The 13,671-nt window shown below is 40.5% G+C and overlaps 1 protein-coding gene across 1 annotated transcript; it reads left to right on the forward strand.

The window, feature by feature from the left end:
* Positions 1–512: 512 nt before the first annotated feature.
* tbl2 (transducin beta like 2) lies at positions 513–12,525 on the forward strand. The gene is made up of 7 exons (XM_071513201.1): positions 513–684; positions 2,081–2,202; positions 5,484–5,668; positions 6,588–6,739; positions 7,682–7,808; positions 10,151–10,303; positions 11,885–12,525. Exons 1-7 carry the CDS (start codon positions 558–560, stop codon positions 12,342–12,344), a joined length of 1,326 nt encoding a protein of 441 aa, XP_071369302.1. The 5' UTR covers positions 513–557; the 3' UTR covers positions 12,345–12,525.
* Positions 12,526–13,671: the final 1,146 nt, after the last annotated feature.

A 13,671-nucleotide genomic window follows, 5' to 3' on the forward strand; every position in this document is an offset into this window, starting at 1 on the left:
TTTTTACCTTGTATGTCTAGGACAGTGGTTCTCAACGTGGGGTCCGGGGACCACCAGGGGTCCTTGAGGGGGTTCCAGGGGGTCCCCAGCAAATTGATGAATTGTTAAACTTCAGCATTATTTCATTTCCAAGAAGTTAACGCAATTAGAGAATGTAGACGAATGACTGTTTTGTTTAGTTTCTCTGTTATCTACCTACAGTACAGATAGTCATGGAATTCTGGACAAAATCATATCTAAAAATACAAATATTCTCAGATTTAGGTAGAGAAAAAATCTCATCAAGTGGGGGTCCGCTGCCCCAATTACTAATTTAAGGTCCTTGATATGAAAAAGGTTGGGAATCACTGGTCTAGGATACAATGAAAGGGGAGGAGAGTGAGTGGTCCATGGTACACTCACTCCCATGCACCCCAGGATACACGTGCATTACAACGTAACGTAATAAACCACACCGACCAATCAAATTTAGTATTTGAACGCATGCGTATTAGTCTGTAGCGGCTGGCGTAAAGTAACAGCTAGCAGTGCAAAGTACGTGGCAGAAAGTGTTCGATATGGAGGTAGCTGCTCTGGTCGCTTTGACTCTGTTACTGGGCGCGCTGCTCATTCTGGTCGCCATGGCGGTCGGCAGACAGAAAAGCGAAACAAGAGAAGATACAGAACAAACAACAGACTCGGCCGGTAAGACTAGCTTAATGTTAGCTAGCTACTGAAGCAGTGACTCAGTATGGGGAAGGCGGCAAGTCACATTGCTATGCATAAACTGCCTTCTTACTAACTACTAAGTATACATTTAAATTAACAAGGCACTCTTATATAAAAGTAATCCACGTTGCAGGTGTCACTCATGCTCGCGAGATGTAGCATCCTCTCTCTGGTAGTCCACCATGAGGTGTGTAGCCCCAAAGGGACGATAGATGTCTGTGCCATTACTAGCTTCCCCAGTGGCTAACGGGAACTTAATTTAGCGTCGCCTTCCAAACGCCTGCTGCTTGGTGGCTCAAACTTAGATTTAGTGTCCTTGGCCTTGGTATCATGTCCACACCACCATAAAAGTTCTAATAAAGTCTTCCGACTTCACAAAACGTAGCTTTTGGGAGCTGGAATCTACAGCTAATGCTACTACACTGATGACACCGACCCTTCAGAGTAAAGGTTAGTTAGTTAACGTTAGATAAACTTTATTATCCCACACGGGGAAATTCATTGCGGTCCCTCGATAATATACCAAAACCTGTGAAGTTAAATAGAATGTTTTAGACAAAGTATAAACTTTTCTGTCATCCAGATGTCACTTCTTAACCCCTTCTCTCTCACAGGTTTTGGTATATGGGCTGCTACACCTTATCATCATATATAAAACATAGAGCCATTATTGTCTGCGATGCTGACCAGCCTAACAGCTTAAACCCCCTGTCCTGCAACCTTTAGCTCCCACTCTACTCTTGCACACCTGATCTAATTAAGGTGCCATGAGAATGTGTGGCCCTTAATTGAATGGCAATTCAAAAGTGTGCAGTTCTATCACTGATGCATAATATATAGAGTAGGTCTGGGCGATATGGACAAAATCAAATATCACAGTATTTTTGACCAAATACCTCGATATCGCGACAATATTGTAGGGATGACTATTGGTGCTTTCACAAAATATTTACACAATGAGATTTTTGATAATCATCAGTAATGTGGATATAATGACTAAGTGGGTAAAGGCAAATAATAGAACAGCTAGAACAGTCTGGTAAGTTCAGAAAATTACATCACTTTACTGTAATGCAGCCTTTAAAACCAGGAAAAGACAACACTTATGCCATATCACGATATTACGATATCCAAAATCTAAGACGATATCTAGTCTCATATCACGATATCGATATAATATCGATATATTGCCCAGCCCTAATATAGAGTGTCTGTTTTGTTGAAGCCTTAGCAGCAAATATCTTGAATGAATTAGATTCAAGAACGACAAATCCAGAAGCCTTGTGTTTTGGTTGGCTTTGGCCGTGCCGTTGCTGTGCTGTAGTATCATGAAAGAAAATGTTTGTCAGTGGTCTTGTGTTTTCTCTTGCAGCTGAAGACAATGTCACGAAGGCTCCTGCCTCCAAGAAACAGAAGCCGGAAAAGCAGCGAGCCCGTAAGGAGAAAGCTCAGCAGCACAGTTTCAGCCACCCGCTCCTGGCAGCCTCGCTGAAGGTAAACTGAAATATAAACGGGTATTATAAAACAGTATGAGTGTTGGTGTAGGACTTGGCTGTAGTCAAGACCACCATACTAGAGTCCAAGTCTATTCCAAGACCAGGTTAAGACGAGAGTAAATCCAGTCCTCTTCAAGACCAGACCAGGCAATAAATATTTCATGGGTAGAAAATCATTGACTTGAGGTCCGTTTGTGGTTTCTGTGATTTGGTTTATTGCTCTGAATTCCAGTTTTCACACTTTTACTGTTTTTATCTTCAGTGTTTTTATTCGTTGCTGTTTTAGCTTGTCTTAGCAGCAACTTTAATTTTTCTGAACAACTCTTAACAATCAACTCTCTCCAACCGGAGAAACTTTGACGTTACGATGTGCTGGCCAAACCAAGCGCCCAAAACCATGGGTGAATTTTGAAGCCAATAAGAAAGTGTCAGCACACGGCAGTTCCTCTAACGTCCGCTAGGGGCTGGCTCCAAAAAGACTCCAAACCCGGCCCAACTCCATGCAAGTCAATGGGACCGGGACCACAACCCAACCCAATGGCCGCAGTAGCTAATTTCACTTCTTCTAATGTGTCCTTATGACGGTTTTTAAAATAATTGTGTCATTAACGGGATATAAAGGATATAAAACAGGGTTGTTTTTCTAGTGATTGACAGGTCGCCTGTCCATCATTACAATTTCACACTTGGCAGACGCTTTTATCCAAAGCGACTTACACATGAGATTTTCATACAACACAAGCAAGGTTCTAGTTAGGAGAGAAAAACGAGAGTAAGTGCTATAAAGCTAAATTCTGGTCCAACAGGACATAGGTGCTATGAGGCAATGCATAGAGTGCATAGAAGCAATTTTTTTATTTTTTATTTTTTTTTGTTTGGTTACCCGGGCCATCAGGTGAGAAGGTATTCGCTAAAGAGCTGGGTCTTTAGCCTTTTCTTAAGGATTGAGAGGGACTCTGTGGATCGAATGGAGTTTGGTAACTCGTTCCACCACCGGGGAACCACAGTAGAGAAGAGTCTGGCTAGAGACTTAGGGCCTTGCTGTGGTGGCAGCATCAGGCGCCGCTCCTTGGCAGAGCGTAGTGAGCGGGAGGGAACATAGACCTGAATGAGGGACAAGTCACTGATTCTGGCGAGTAAGTGGAGCTGTGGCTCTGTGGACAACTCTCAGCCTTGCTTTGGCTACGCTGGCTCCAAAAAAATGTCAACATGGCGGCGATCATAAACCCAATCTCCAAGCTTCAAAACGGCCCTACAGAAACCTACGGGTGACATCACACTCACTACGTCCTTCTTTATTTACAGTCTATGGGACAAACTAAGCTATAGACTGGATTGAATTTACCGGAGTTTGGATCATCAGGGAATATCAGAGAATTTTACAAGGGTCACTTTGCAGGAAAATAGCAGAATATATTTTCCAACTTGTTTCACATATTCTTTGCATTAGGTTAGATGGTTTTCAGCAAAAAAAACAACAATGAACAAACCAGGAAGGAAGAACAACATGGAAATGGAAATGCTCCGATTTAGTTATGGAACATCATGGGAAAATTCGATTTTGTACTTGAAAATGGAAAAACTGGTCAATGAAAATGTGCAAATATATGGACTATGATGTTTGAGTGTGAATTAAGCTACAACATCCCCCTCCTCCACCATCTACACATACAACAAACCACACATACACAACACACAGAGAGATAAAGAGATAGATAAACTCTCGTTCTCTCCATAGCTCCAGCAGTTTTTCCTCCAGTTCGACGGTCCAACAGAACCGGGACCTGCGTTTCCCCGCTGACATTGGTGCATTTACTACTGTCTGTAGAGCCTTGTCACCTGTCACTACAGGTGCTGATGTCAGCCAAAGACAGCGCACCTATTGGCTGTTGACAGTGTAGCATTATAAATTGCTTTGCTGACCATCACACACCTTTTGAACCAGGGCTTAAGATAATATTAAACATGTTTGATTTTGTCGTAACGGTCAAGATGAGGACTGCATTAAGACTGTCCCAGCTGAGTTTTCCACCTAACGACGGTGGTGACGAGAGCACGTAGCAACTGCCATGATATTATTCTGACTTTGAAAGTTTGTCTAAAACTGTGAAATCGTTTAAAATATTGTCTAGTGTCAGATAGGGCTGCAACTAACATTATTTTTATTGTCGATTAATCTTTCGATTATTTTCTCGATTAATCGATTAGTTGTTTGGTCTATAAAATGTCAGAAAATGGTGAAAAATGTGGATCAGTGTTTCCCAAAGCCCAAGATGACGTCCTCAAATGTCTTGTTTTGTCCACAACCCAAAGATATTCAGTTTACTGTCATAGAGGAGGAAAGAAACCAGAAAATATTCACATTTAAGAAGCTGGAATCAGAGAATTTTGACTTATTTTTCTTAAAAAATTACTCAAACCGATTATCAAAATAGTTGGCGGTTAATTTAATAGTTGACAACTAATTGATTAATCGATTAATCGTTGCAGCTCTAGTGTAAGGTCAGCATTAAGTACCTAAAATTCAAGAATAATGAATCTGCTTCACCATTATAGGATCAAACTCTAAAAGTAACATCTTGTGTGTTTCTCACAGAACTGTGTGCTTGGAATGTGACCGAGTGGCTTTGACAAAATATTATATATAATTGTCTTTGTCTAGAAGAAGGTGGTCTTATTATGGATCTCCTTAAAGTGCTAGAATTATAATTATCATTGGTTGTTCAGTCTTGTTCATATGACCTTATACTTTTTGACCAATAGCTTTATTATATTCTATCTGTATTAACATAATCATGAATATTCATCACTATAAAACTCTGTGTAAACTCTGTTTCACTAGTGTGGCATGCAGAGTGTGTAAGTTATTGTCCATGATTGCCAGTAGTTTTTAATTGTCGTTTGTTGTACCACAGCCTCCAAAGAGTCCAGGCTGACTCCCAAGACCGAGCCAGCCTTCCTGATTAGTCTATTGAGTCTTTTGGCATCCCCAAGAAAATGCAAGAAAAGACGTCACAGTACTGGCCACACTGTTTGATTGACAATTGATCTTTGGCAAGTGCAGTACAAAAACACTACAGCAATGAGTGCTTAGCACCAAAGATGGGGAGACAAAATAAAAAAAAATCACAGCAATGACTGCTCAGCCCCAAAGGTGGAGCCAAAATAATTAAAAGAGGATCTTGAGGATTGTCACTTTTAACATTGAACCCCGACAGGAATCATTCTCCCAAAGACTGGCTGTGAGCCTGTGTTGTGTTTGTGTGCATGTGTTTCCAGAGCCACAGTGGGAACGTGACGTGCCTGGATTTCAGCAGTAACGGGAAGTACCTGGCGTCCTGCGCTGACGACCGCACCGTCCGGATCTGGAGCACCAAGGATTTCCTGGACAGAGAACACAAGTGTCTGAGGGCCAACGTAGAGCTGGACCATGCCACACTGGTCCGCTTCAGCCCCGATTCCAGGTGTCTGTCTCTCTCTCACACACACACACATACACACATCCCATGACTTACTGCAGTGTGAACCAGAATTTGTCTTGTATCTGTAGAGTGGTCATGCTTCATTCACCAGTTTTATATACCGCAACACAAATTTGCTATAGCTCATAAAAGGAGCAAACGGCCAAGATTTATTTCATTATATAGTTATTCTGGGTAGAGGAAACAGTAACTTAACAAGGGAATGGGCTGATCTTGTTGGCAGAGCCTTCAGGCAAAACTACATAATGATGTAACCTAGGCTCTTTTTGGACTACAAAACTCTTGGATTATACTGCACCAGTTGTTGAGAGCAATTTGATGGTCATTTAAAGCTCTTTTTAGCTGCGACCAGCTGTTAGTATGAGTCATGTGTAGTATGTGTTTCAATAACGGGGATCCGTTTTTTCCTGTAGAGTAATAAGTAATGTGATTAATTTTTAAAGAAGTAATAAGTAAAGAGTAATACATTACTCTAGTACTTGCCCAGCACTGGCTACTACTGCCGCCACTTCTATCACTACTACTAGTTCTACTGCAACTACTACCACTACCTAGTGCATGTACAAACACCAAGTCAAAGGGACTGTTGCTAGGACAGCAAGCACACTTAAATTTTCTCCAGAAAATTTTGCCTTTTCTAGTAATTATTATTATTTTTTTATTTTTATTGATCTATTTATTTTCTCTTCTCTGTCTTGTTTGTTGTCTCCCTGGTGTGTTGCTCCCGCCACCCCTCTTTATTGTACCTCACTTGCCCTCTCTGTTAGTTATGTCGTCTTAATGTCTCTGTTACTTTGTCTAATGTCCACCTGTTATTTTTTGTTGCACCAAAAAAAAAAAAAAAAAAAAGACAATTATCATCCCACCACCTCCTTCATTGACTTTCACATTGTTAATGCAGGGCCTTTATTACCTGGCTGGCTAACGGAGATACCATTCGAATCTTCAAAATGATCAAGAAGGAGGACGGCTCTTTGACCTTCAAAGCTGCTCCTGAGGACTTCCCACAGAAACACAAGGCCGGCATCCTCAACATCGGCATTGCAGAGACAGGTACAGAGCTGGGTTTAGGGGTGGGCCATGTGACAATCTTAGATCATAACTGGTGGAAATGTCTCCATGACCTGCCATTACAGAGAGATCGTAAGTATTGTGCTTCATTCTGTCATCATTTTGCAATGCATTCATTCATCAAAGTTTTGCTGACACCACTCACACACACTGACTGCTTCCAAACTTTGCTTTCACACTGCAACTGTCTCAGGTTGCCCACGCCAACCTGCTATACTGCGATATATGCAGGTGATAAGCCTACATGCAAAATGATGCTATTTTAACGACCCTTTGTGCTAGAAACTACATTTAGAAAGTGTTATAGCCAGGTAGATGTGATGCATTATGGGAATTTGAGCTCAGTTAACCTTATTGCAAAGCTAGCATGAAAGAAAGGGGCACTTGTAGCTTGTGTGAAATGCAGTCAAATGCGCCCTAGTCCCCTTTTTTCAATGAGCCTATTATTACCATCTCCCATTTTGTTCCAATTTTCAACATTTGACCTTTCTCACAATAGGCAGGTCAACTGTTGACTACCTGTGTTTTTGTTTTTTGTGGAATCTGCTTGAACAGTGGCAGCAGTGAAAAACTTTAGAAGTAGTTTGAACTTATTTTGTCAAAATGGCAGCCTGAAACATGTTTTTTATCACAGATAACCTGGATGATGGTCTTGGGGAAGCCAGCATGCATGAAATAATGGTCACATGAAAGTGACTCACTTGGGATTAGAACCCAGGAAGCACATCTCAAGCCGCAATTAAAGTAACCCCAAAGTTGCACAGGTGTCCTGCTTTCCCATGCCCAAAAAAATCTGTGAAATGCGTCATTGTGTGTGATGCAAGGTGTTTTCAAAATGGTTAGGATTTTAAGTCTATTAGTGTGTGCCCAGCCTAAGAAACTTGTAATTCAGGGGTAGAATGACGCTGGTTTTCCTCTCTGCAGGCAAATTCATCATGAGTGCCTCCACTGACACCAGCATTCACATCTGGGACCTGAAAGGAGACGTACTGGCCTCTATCAACACTAACCAGATAACCAATTCTTATGCTGCCATCTCTCCCTGTGGCAGGTCAGTCTCACCCCTTCAACACTGAAAATATTCCTCTTTTAAAGATAAAATAAGTAGCTTTTTTTAGATTTAGATCCTTCTTATATTCAGGTGTCTCCTAGAAATAAATCATGCTGTCTAGTTGGGGCATTATCAAATGACCATGTGGGGGGGGGTGAGTTCAGCATAAGTGGGACACTGTCTATTTCTGAATTGCTCAAAATATTGCCTAAGTAAATAAGAAGGATTCATGTTTGTTAGTAGGTGCTCAATAAGAGCTGGATCTGTGTGTTTGTCAGTGCTAGCTTAGAGGGAACATTGATTCTGAATGCTCCCCTGACTTCTTTTAGTTAAAGGAATAGTTCACCCAAAAATGAAAATTCAATCATTATCAACTCACCCCCAGGCCAGTTGCAACTCTGGTGAAGTCTGTTATTCCATATAACACTGCTGGAGCTTCCCAGCATGACTCCGGCCCTCAAAGACTTCAGTTGTTTTGGAGAAGGCTGCTACGATCTTTAGAGTTAAAAAAATAACCGTAAAATTACTCTGTACAGTTTGTGAAGCATAATCCAAGTCTTCTGACGCCATACAATCGCTTTCTGAGTGGAAAGAAAATTAAATTTGATCCATTATTTAAATCAAATCGAGTCTTTCTGAATTGTATTTACTTCCGCATTATCAAACGAGGCCACCGTGGCCGTGCAATAGGGCTGAACAATTAATCTAAATTTTATCGAAATCGCAATATGGCCTACTGCAATTTTCAAATCGCAGGAGGCGCAATATTTGTTAAAGGTGAAATGTGTCAAAATACCATTTTAAAGTAAATATTGTGGTGCTGCAGAGATGTCCTGGCCTACACATCATATTCTACAGACTTAAGAAAACATCTTTGTTTGGTACAGATCCCCGCAAAAATCACACCATAATCATTTTAATACGTTTTTCAATGAAAATGAGAATAATGATGTAAAAATGATCATTCCCTCTAATATCGCAAATCATATCGCAATTGCAATATCAGTCAAAATAATCGCAAGTAGATAGGTTTGGTAATGTGGAAGCTGAAGACAATTGATGAAGACTCGATTTTCATTAAATAATGGATCAAATGTAGTGTTTGTTTTTTTTGAGTCGGAGTTAAAAAGGTAATATCAACGCAGGGGTTGACAATGAGCAAAATTTTCCACTGGCTCTCAGGGCCAGTAACTCCACTGGCCCTGCCATTAAAGCCACTGGCCCTGAGATAAGTTGTTGTTTCGGCATTATTTTAACATTACATTTATTTTCTTTTTATGGAAGGGTTGTTATCAGTCTGTATATGTGTTCAATGATGGTTAGAACTATAAACTGTAAAGTCAACTGATTCCCTGTTCACTAGAAGAACCTTACTGTCACAACTTTTCCACCTAGACTCACTTGTTAGTGTATGCGGGCATGGATCTGCATAGTTTACAGTAGACTTGGCCGTTTTCTTTATCATAGCCGAGAGAGAGAGAGAAAGAGAGGGAAAGAGAGAGACCTATTTACCCAAATTAAATTCTGGTTTCGGTATGTTGGGAAATCTTCTCCACACAGGAAATGACTAATCAGGACATACGTTAAACCTTAAGGACTCCTACTTTATGATGTCCCACATTTGCTGAACTCACCCTAGCTTTTTTACTTTTTGTATACTGTATGTATGAAGAAAGAAAAGGAAACATAGCATAGGCTTCCTTTTCTCAAAAGTCTTATCATGTTTCCTCTCTTCCTTCCCTTGTCCATCAGTCTCCTCCAGTCCAAGTCCTGTCTACTTTATTTTTCTTTCTTTCTTTTTTTTTTCAAACAGCAACCTGATTCTCCAGTTGATGCCAAATTAAAATGCAACACAAAGCAGACTGACAGACTAGCATCTAATGTTTTAATTAGATTTCCTTGGGCCGCTTGAAACATGATACAGAAGAAGTTATTGTGATATTCACCATGGACTGCCTAAACTTCAACTCGGCATATGGCATTACAGTTCCATTGAGAAAATGTTTCTCACACATGCTGTCCTTTAGCATCAGAATAAACCAAATATATTTGACAGTTGAAGTAGTTTGAAGTTGTAATATAATTTAACTGTGGAACATTTGGTTTTCTTTGTATCATTTTTTTTTTTTTTTTAAAGCCCCCTGTTTCACATGTCAAAGTTATGTGAACCACTCAGTTATGATTCCCTGTAAACAGTTAAAGGTCCTGTCTGCAATATTTCCAGTGATTCTGAATTCTAGTTGACATATCATTATTGGGACACTTCTTTCCAAAACAACAGAAAGATAGAAAATGAAATTGGTCAAGTTTGATGTGTCTGAGCTTTCCTTTTCTGTGGTCAGGTTTGTTGCTTCCTGTGGGTTCACCCCTGACGTGAAGGTGTGGGAGGTTTGCTTTGGGAAGGGAGGAGAGTTTAAAGAGGTAGCGCGAGCCTTCGACCTGAAAGGCCACTCAGCAGGGGTTCACGCCTTCGCCTTTTCCAACGACTCCCACAGGTAACGCATGGCTTTTCTGCTTACAATATGGACCAGTAGGGTGCGCTCACACTATTCTCAGTTTTATATACCTATTTATGTTGCATTTATTTTTTTGTAGAAAAAGCACCGCCTCAACAGCATTTTGAGCTGATAATTTGAAAATGCATGTCTCACAAATGTCACTATCAGCACACAGTACTGATCTCCAGCTGTCAGACACTTATAAATTCCTCCAAAGTGCTCCATCCTAACTCTTTATGACCAGAGTACCAACTGCTACCAATTTCACTACTGCTACTTTCTCCATTTTCAACACAAAATGCTACTACCAACTTCACTACCACTGCTTTCTCTATTTTCAACACAGAACTAGGGCTGCAAGCAGTCATGGACTGGGCCTGCAGATGTAGCATAAGAGGAAACATAGTTACAACAAAGAAAGCAGATTTACTCAGCATCACCCAGGACTCAAATTCACAACCTTTGACACCAAGGGCAAGTCATGAACATGAGCTATCTGTCAGTAGTTTGGAAAGAGGAGGCGTCACACTATGACTGAGGCAACCAGCAGGTGCATGATAAGATCTGTCCATCCATATTGAGGCAGATTTCAAACTAGTGTCAAATACTCAGTTTTCAAGATAAAATTCTGAGAATTTGCGTACTTTATCCAAACATAGAGATGTCTGTAATTTATTTGTACAAGGATTGAATGCTCCATAAACGAAAAACTTATGTTTAAAGATGCTCTATTTTCCATTGACTGCAATGGTTTATATAAAGGCAGAATTCAAATCATTTTTTTAAAATTCAGTTTTTTTAGTTAGAAGTCTGAAATTTTGTAAGTTTCATCTACCAAGACAGGAAAATATTGTATACTTTTACATGAAGATTGGACATAAAGTAAGCAGCAATTTACCGTGGCTGTGTACAGTACCATTTACTGTCAGACGTTTTGATGAGCTGTGGGCTCAATTTTTGATTAAATGAAAAACCATACAATAGTTTTATTTGGGCAGGTCTAATGATGCTTTGTAGTGATTTTCATGTAATTTGTGCAAAGTATGTGGCACTAGTTAGATTTAATTAGTTTTACAGTATAAAAACAGGTTTGGAGTGGTAGCGCCACCGTCTGGAAAGAACGAAAGAAAGAAAGACAAAACAAAAAACAATAACAACTAATAACTTTTGGAACTGTGTCTATTTTCATTTTGGTTGTTGTCTTTGTTGTGATTGGTTGCCTCACAAAAAAGCAGTCCACATCCTGTGTAAAAAATAAAAAATAAAAATAAAAAAAGTGAACTGAAAGCACTCCGCTCTGCCTAAAAAGAAGCCAGTCCTCTCTAAAGTGACCACTTTCCATCAGCCTTACAGCTACTCCCCATTGACTTCATTGTAAGAAAGGTGCTGGTAGTTTGAAAACAGCAGAATAGTGTGAACGTGCCCATTCTTGGCAACAAATGTTGCAAATGAGTTATTTTGATCGCAACCACTACTCAAAAGCTGGCCTGTGTTCCACACTACTGTGACGTGTTGATAGTATGCAACATACTTGCATGTCATCCTAACCCTTCTTTTTATTCATTTTATAAACCCCAGAATGGTGACCGTGTCCAAAGACGGTACGTGGAAGCTGTGGAACACAGATGTGGAGTACAAGAAGCAGCAGGATCCCTACCTGCTGAAGACTGTTCCCTGTCAGTCTTCTGAAGGGAGCCTGGTGGCCTTGTCTCCAGACGGCCGGGTGGTGGCCATCAGCGACGGCTGCAATGTGGCCATATACAACGCTGGCAGCGGCCAGCTGGAGGAGGAGCTGCACGGCGTTCACAGCGAGGAGATCACCGACCTCAGGTTCGACATCAACGGGCGCTTCTTGGTCTGCAGCGGTGACAGGGCCGTCCGAGTGTTTCACAACGCACCGGGCTACCGGGCGGCCATCAGGGATATGCAGGACATGCTGAAGAAGGCCCAGAACGAGGCCATGAAGCAGAGACTGCAGCAGCAGATCACAGAGGCTCAGAGCGCCCTGGACACTGTTTTGGCAGCTCCTGTGGACTGAAGAGTCAAAGAAATCAAGCCCACTTTCTGATTTATGATTCTGTCACACTCATCTGAGTTCATCTCTGCATCTCGTGCAACCGGAGTCTCTCTCTCCCTCTGTCACCCTTTCACTAAATGGCCTATATTTGACTCTGGTCAGGGAATAATGGAATTGCGGTTTTAATAAAGAGCGTGTTTTTATGGAAAAATGCTGTTTCAGTTTTATATTTTTCTTCATTTCCATTTAATGTCTTATAATGCCTAATGTCTGATCTATGTTGTGGTTGTTTTCCATTCTAGTGGTTGTGTGGTATCTGCCAGCTGCAGTGTAGCAACTTTAGTTAGGTTGTTTTGGGCAGGTTGAAACACGATGCAGTAAAAAAATATTGCGATATTTAACATAAACACTAAATTTAAACATAGATGACTTGACCCCCCTTGGCCAACTTAACACGGTCAGTTGCGCTGAGAAAATGTTTCTCATAAATATGGTCCTTGCGCATCAAAACATAGTATTAATAAAATTCACAAGGAATCAAAGACAGTTACATGCTCACCTTTTTAATCATGTAAAAAAAAAAAAAAAAAAAAATTAGACATTAAGTCTACTACAGCTTACTATGAATACATGAATTAACTTTTTTATAATGACTTAGAGATATGGACAAACTTTTGGTTTTACATATAATGTGGGTATTCAGAAATAGGAAATCTGTGCATTTACAGCTGCTATGCTTTTAATACTAAAAGGTGAACCGTATCAGTTACTTGCATTGAGGAAACGTTTCTCATACTGTAAGGATGGTTCTTTAGCATCAGAATAAAAGAACCTAAAAAATGAAATGTATAAAAGTAGGTCACATTAAACATAAAAACAACTTAAACATAAAACAACACAAAATAATAGCCTAGGTCTTTTTTTGGAGTAATACATAAACAAAGCTGTATGTATATAAAAAGTGTACAAATGGAAACGTATGGAATGGGCTTTCCCTGTACAGTATGCACACAAGTTATCATTTACAAAAGTAATTGAATGAATAATGTCCACTCCATGTGTGCCGTGATGTGTGCGCCCTGTTGTGGTCGTTGCAGTGCAGTGCCATCCTCAACCAGCTGCAGCCGCGGAGACCAACCTAGACCCGCACGCATGCGCAGAGCTCCGTGAAGTACGGCAACGCTGGAGGGGAAATATTCGAGAAGAAGCGAGCTGCAGCCGCGGAGGGGACCTAGTTGTCAAAAACGCTCCTCATTAAAAGTTGTTTTTAAAAATAAATAATTGTTCATTATTTAAAAAAAAATATGTAGAAGCTACGTAAAGTATTTTTTGCATGTTTTTTCACACT

The sequence above is a fragment of the Centroberyx affinis genome, unplaced genomic scaffold (assembly GCF_046629955.1).
Source record: "Centroberyx affinis isolate AG114_WGS23_722 - 3 ecotype Tasmania unplaced genomic scaffold, CSIRO-AGI_Caff_v1 ptg006846l_1, whole genome shotgun sequence".
NCBI lineage: Eukaryota > Metazoa > Chordata > Actinopteri > Beryciformes > Berycidae > Centroberyx > Centroberyx affinis.

Excerpts from the sequence above, each read along its gene's own strand:
- tbl2 (XM_071513201.1), top strand. The coding sequence starts at position 558 with ATGGAGGTAGCTGCTCTGGTCGCTTTGACTCTGTTACTGGGCGCGCTG. Across the intron at positions 685-2,080 it reads ACAAACAACAGACTCGGCCG|CTGAAGACAATGTCACGAAG; the intron begins GTAAGACTAGCT and ends TTTCTCTTGCAG. Across the intron at positions 5,669-6,587 it reads CGCTTCAGCCCCGATTCCAG|GGCCTTTATTACCTGGCTGG; the intron begins GTGTCTGTCTCT and ends TTGTTAATGCAG.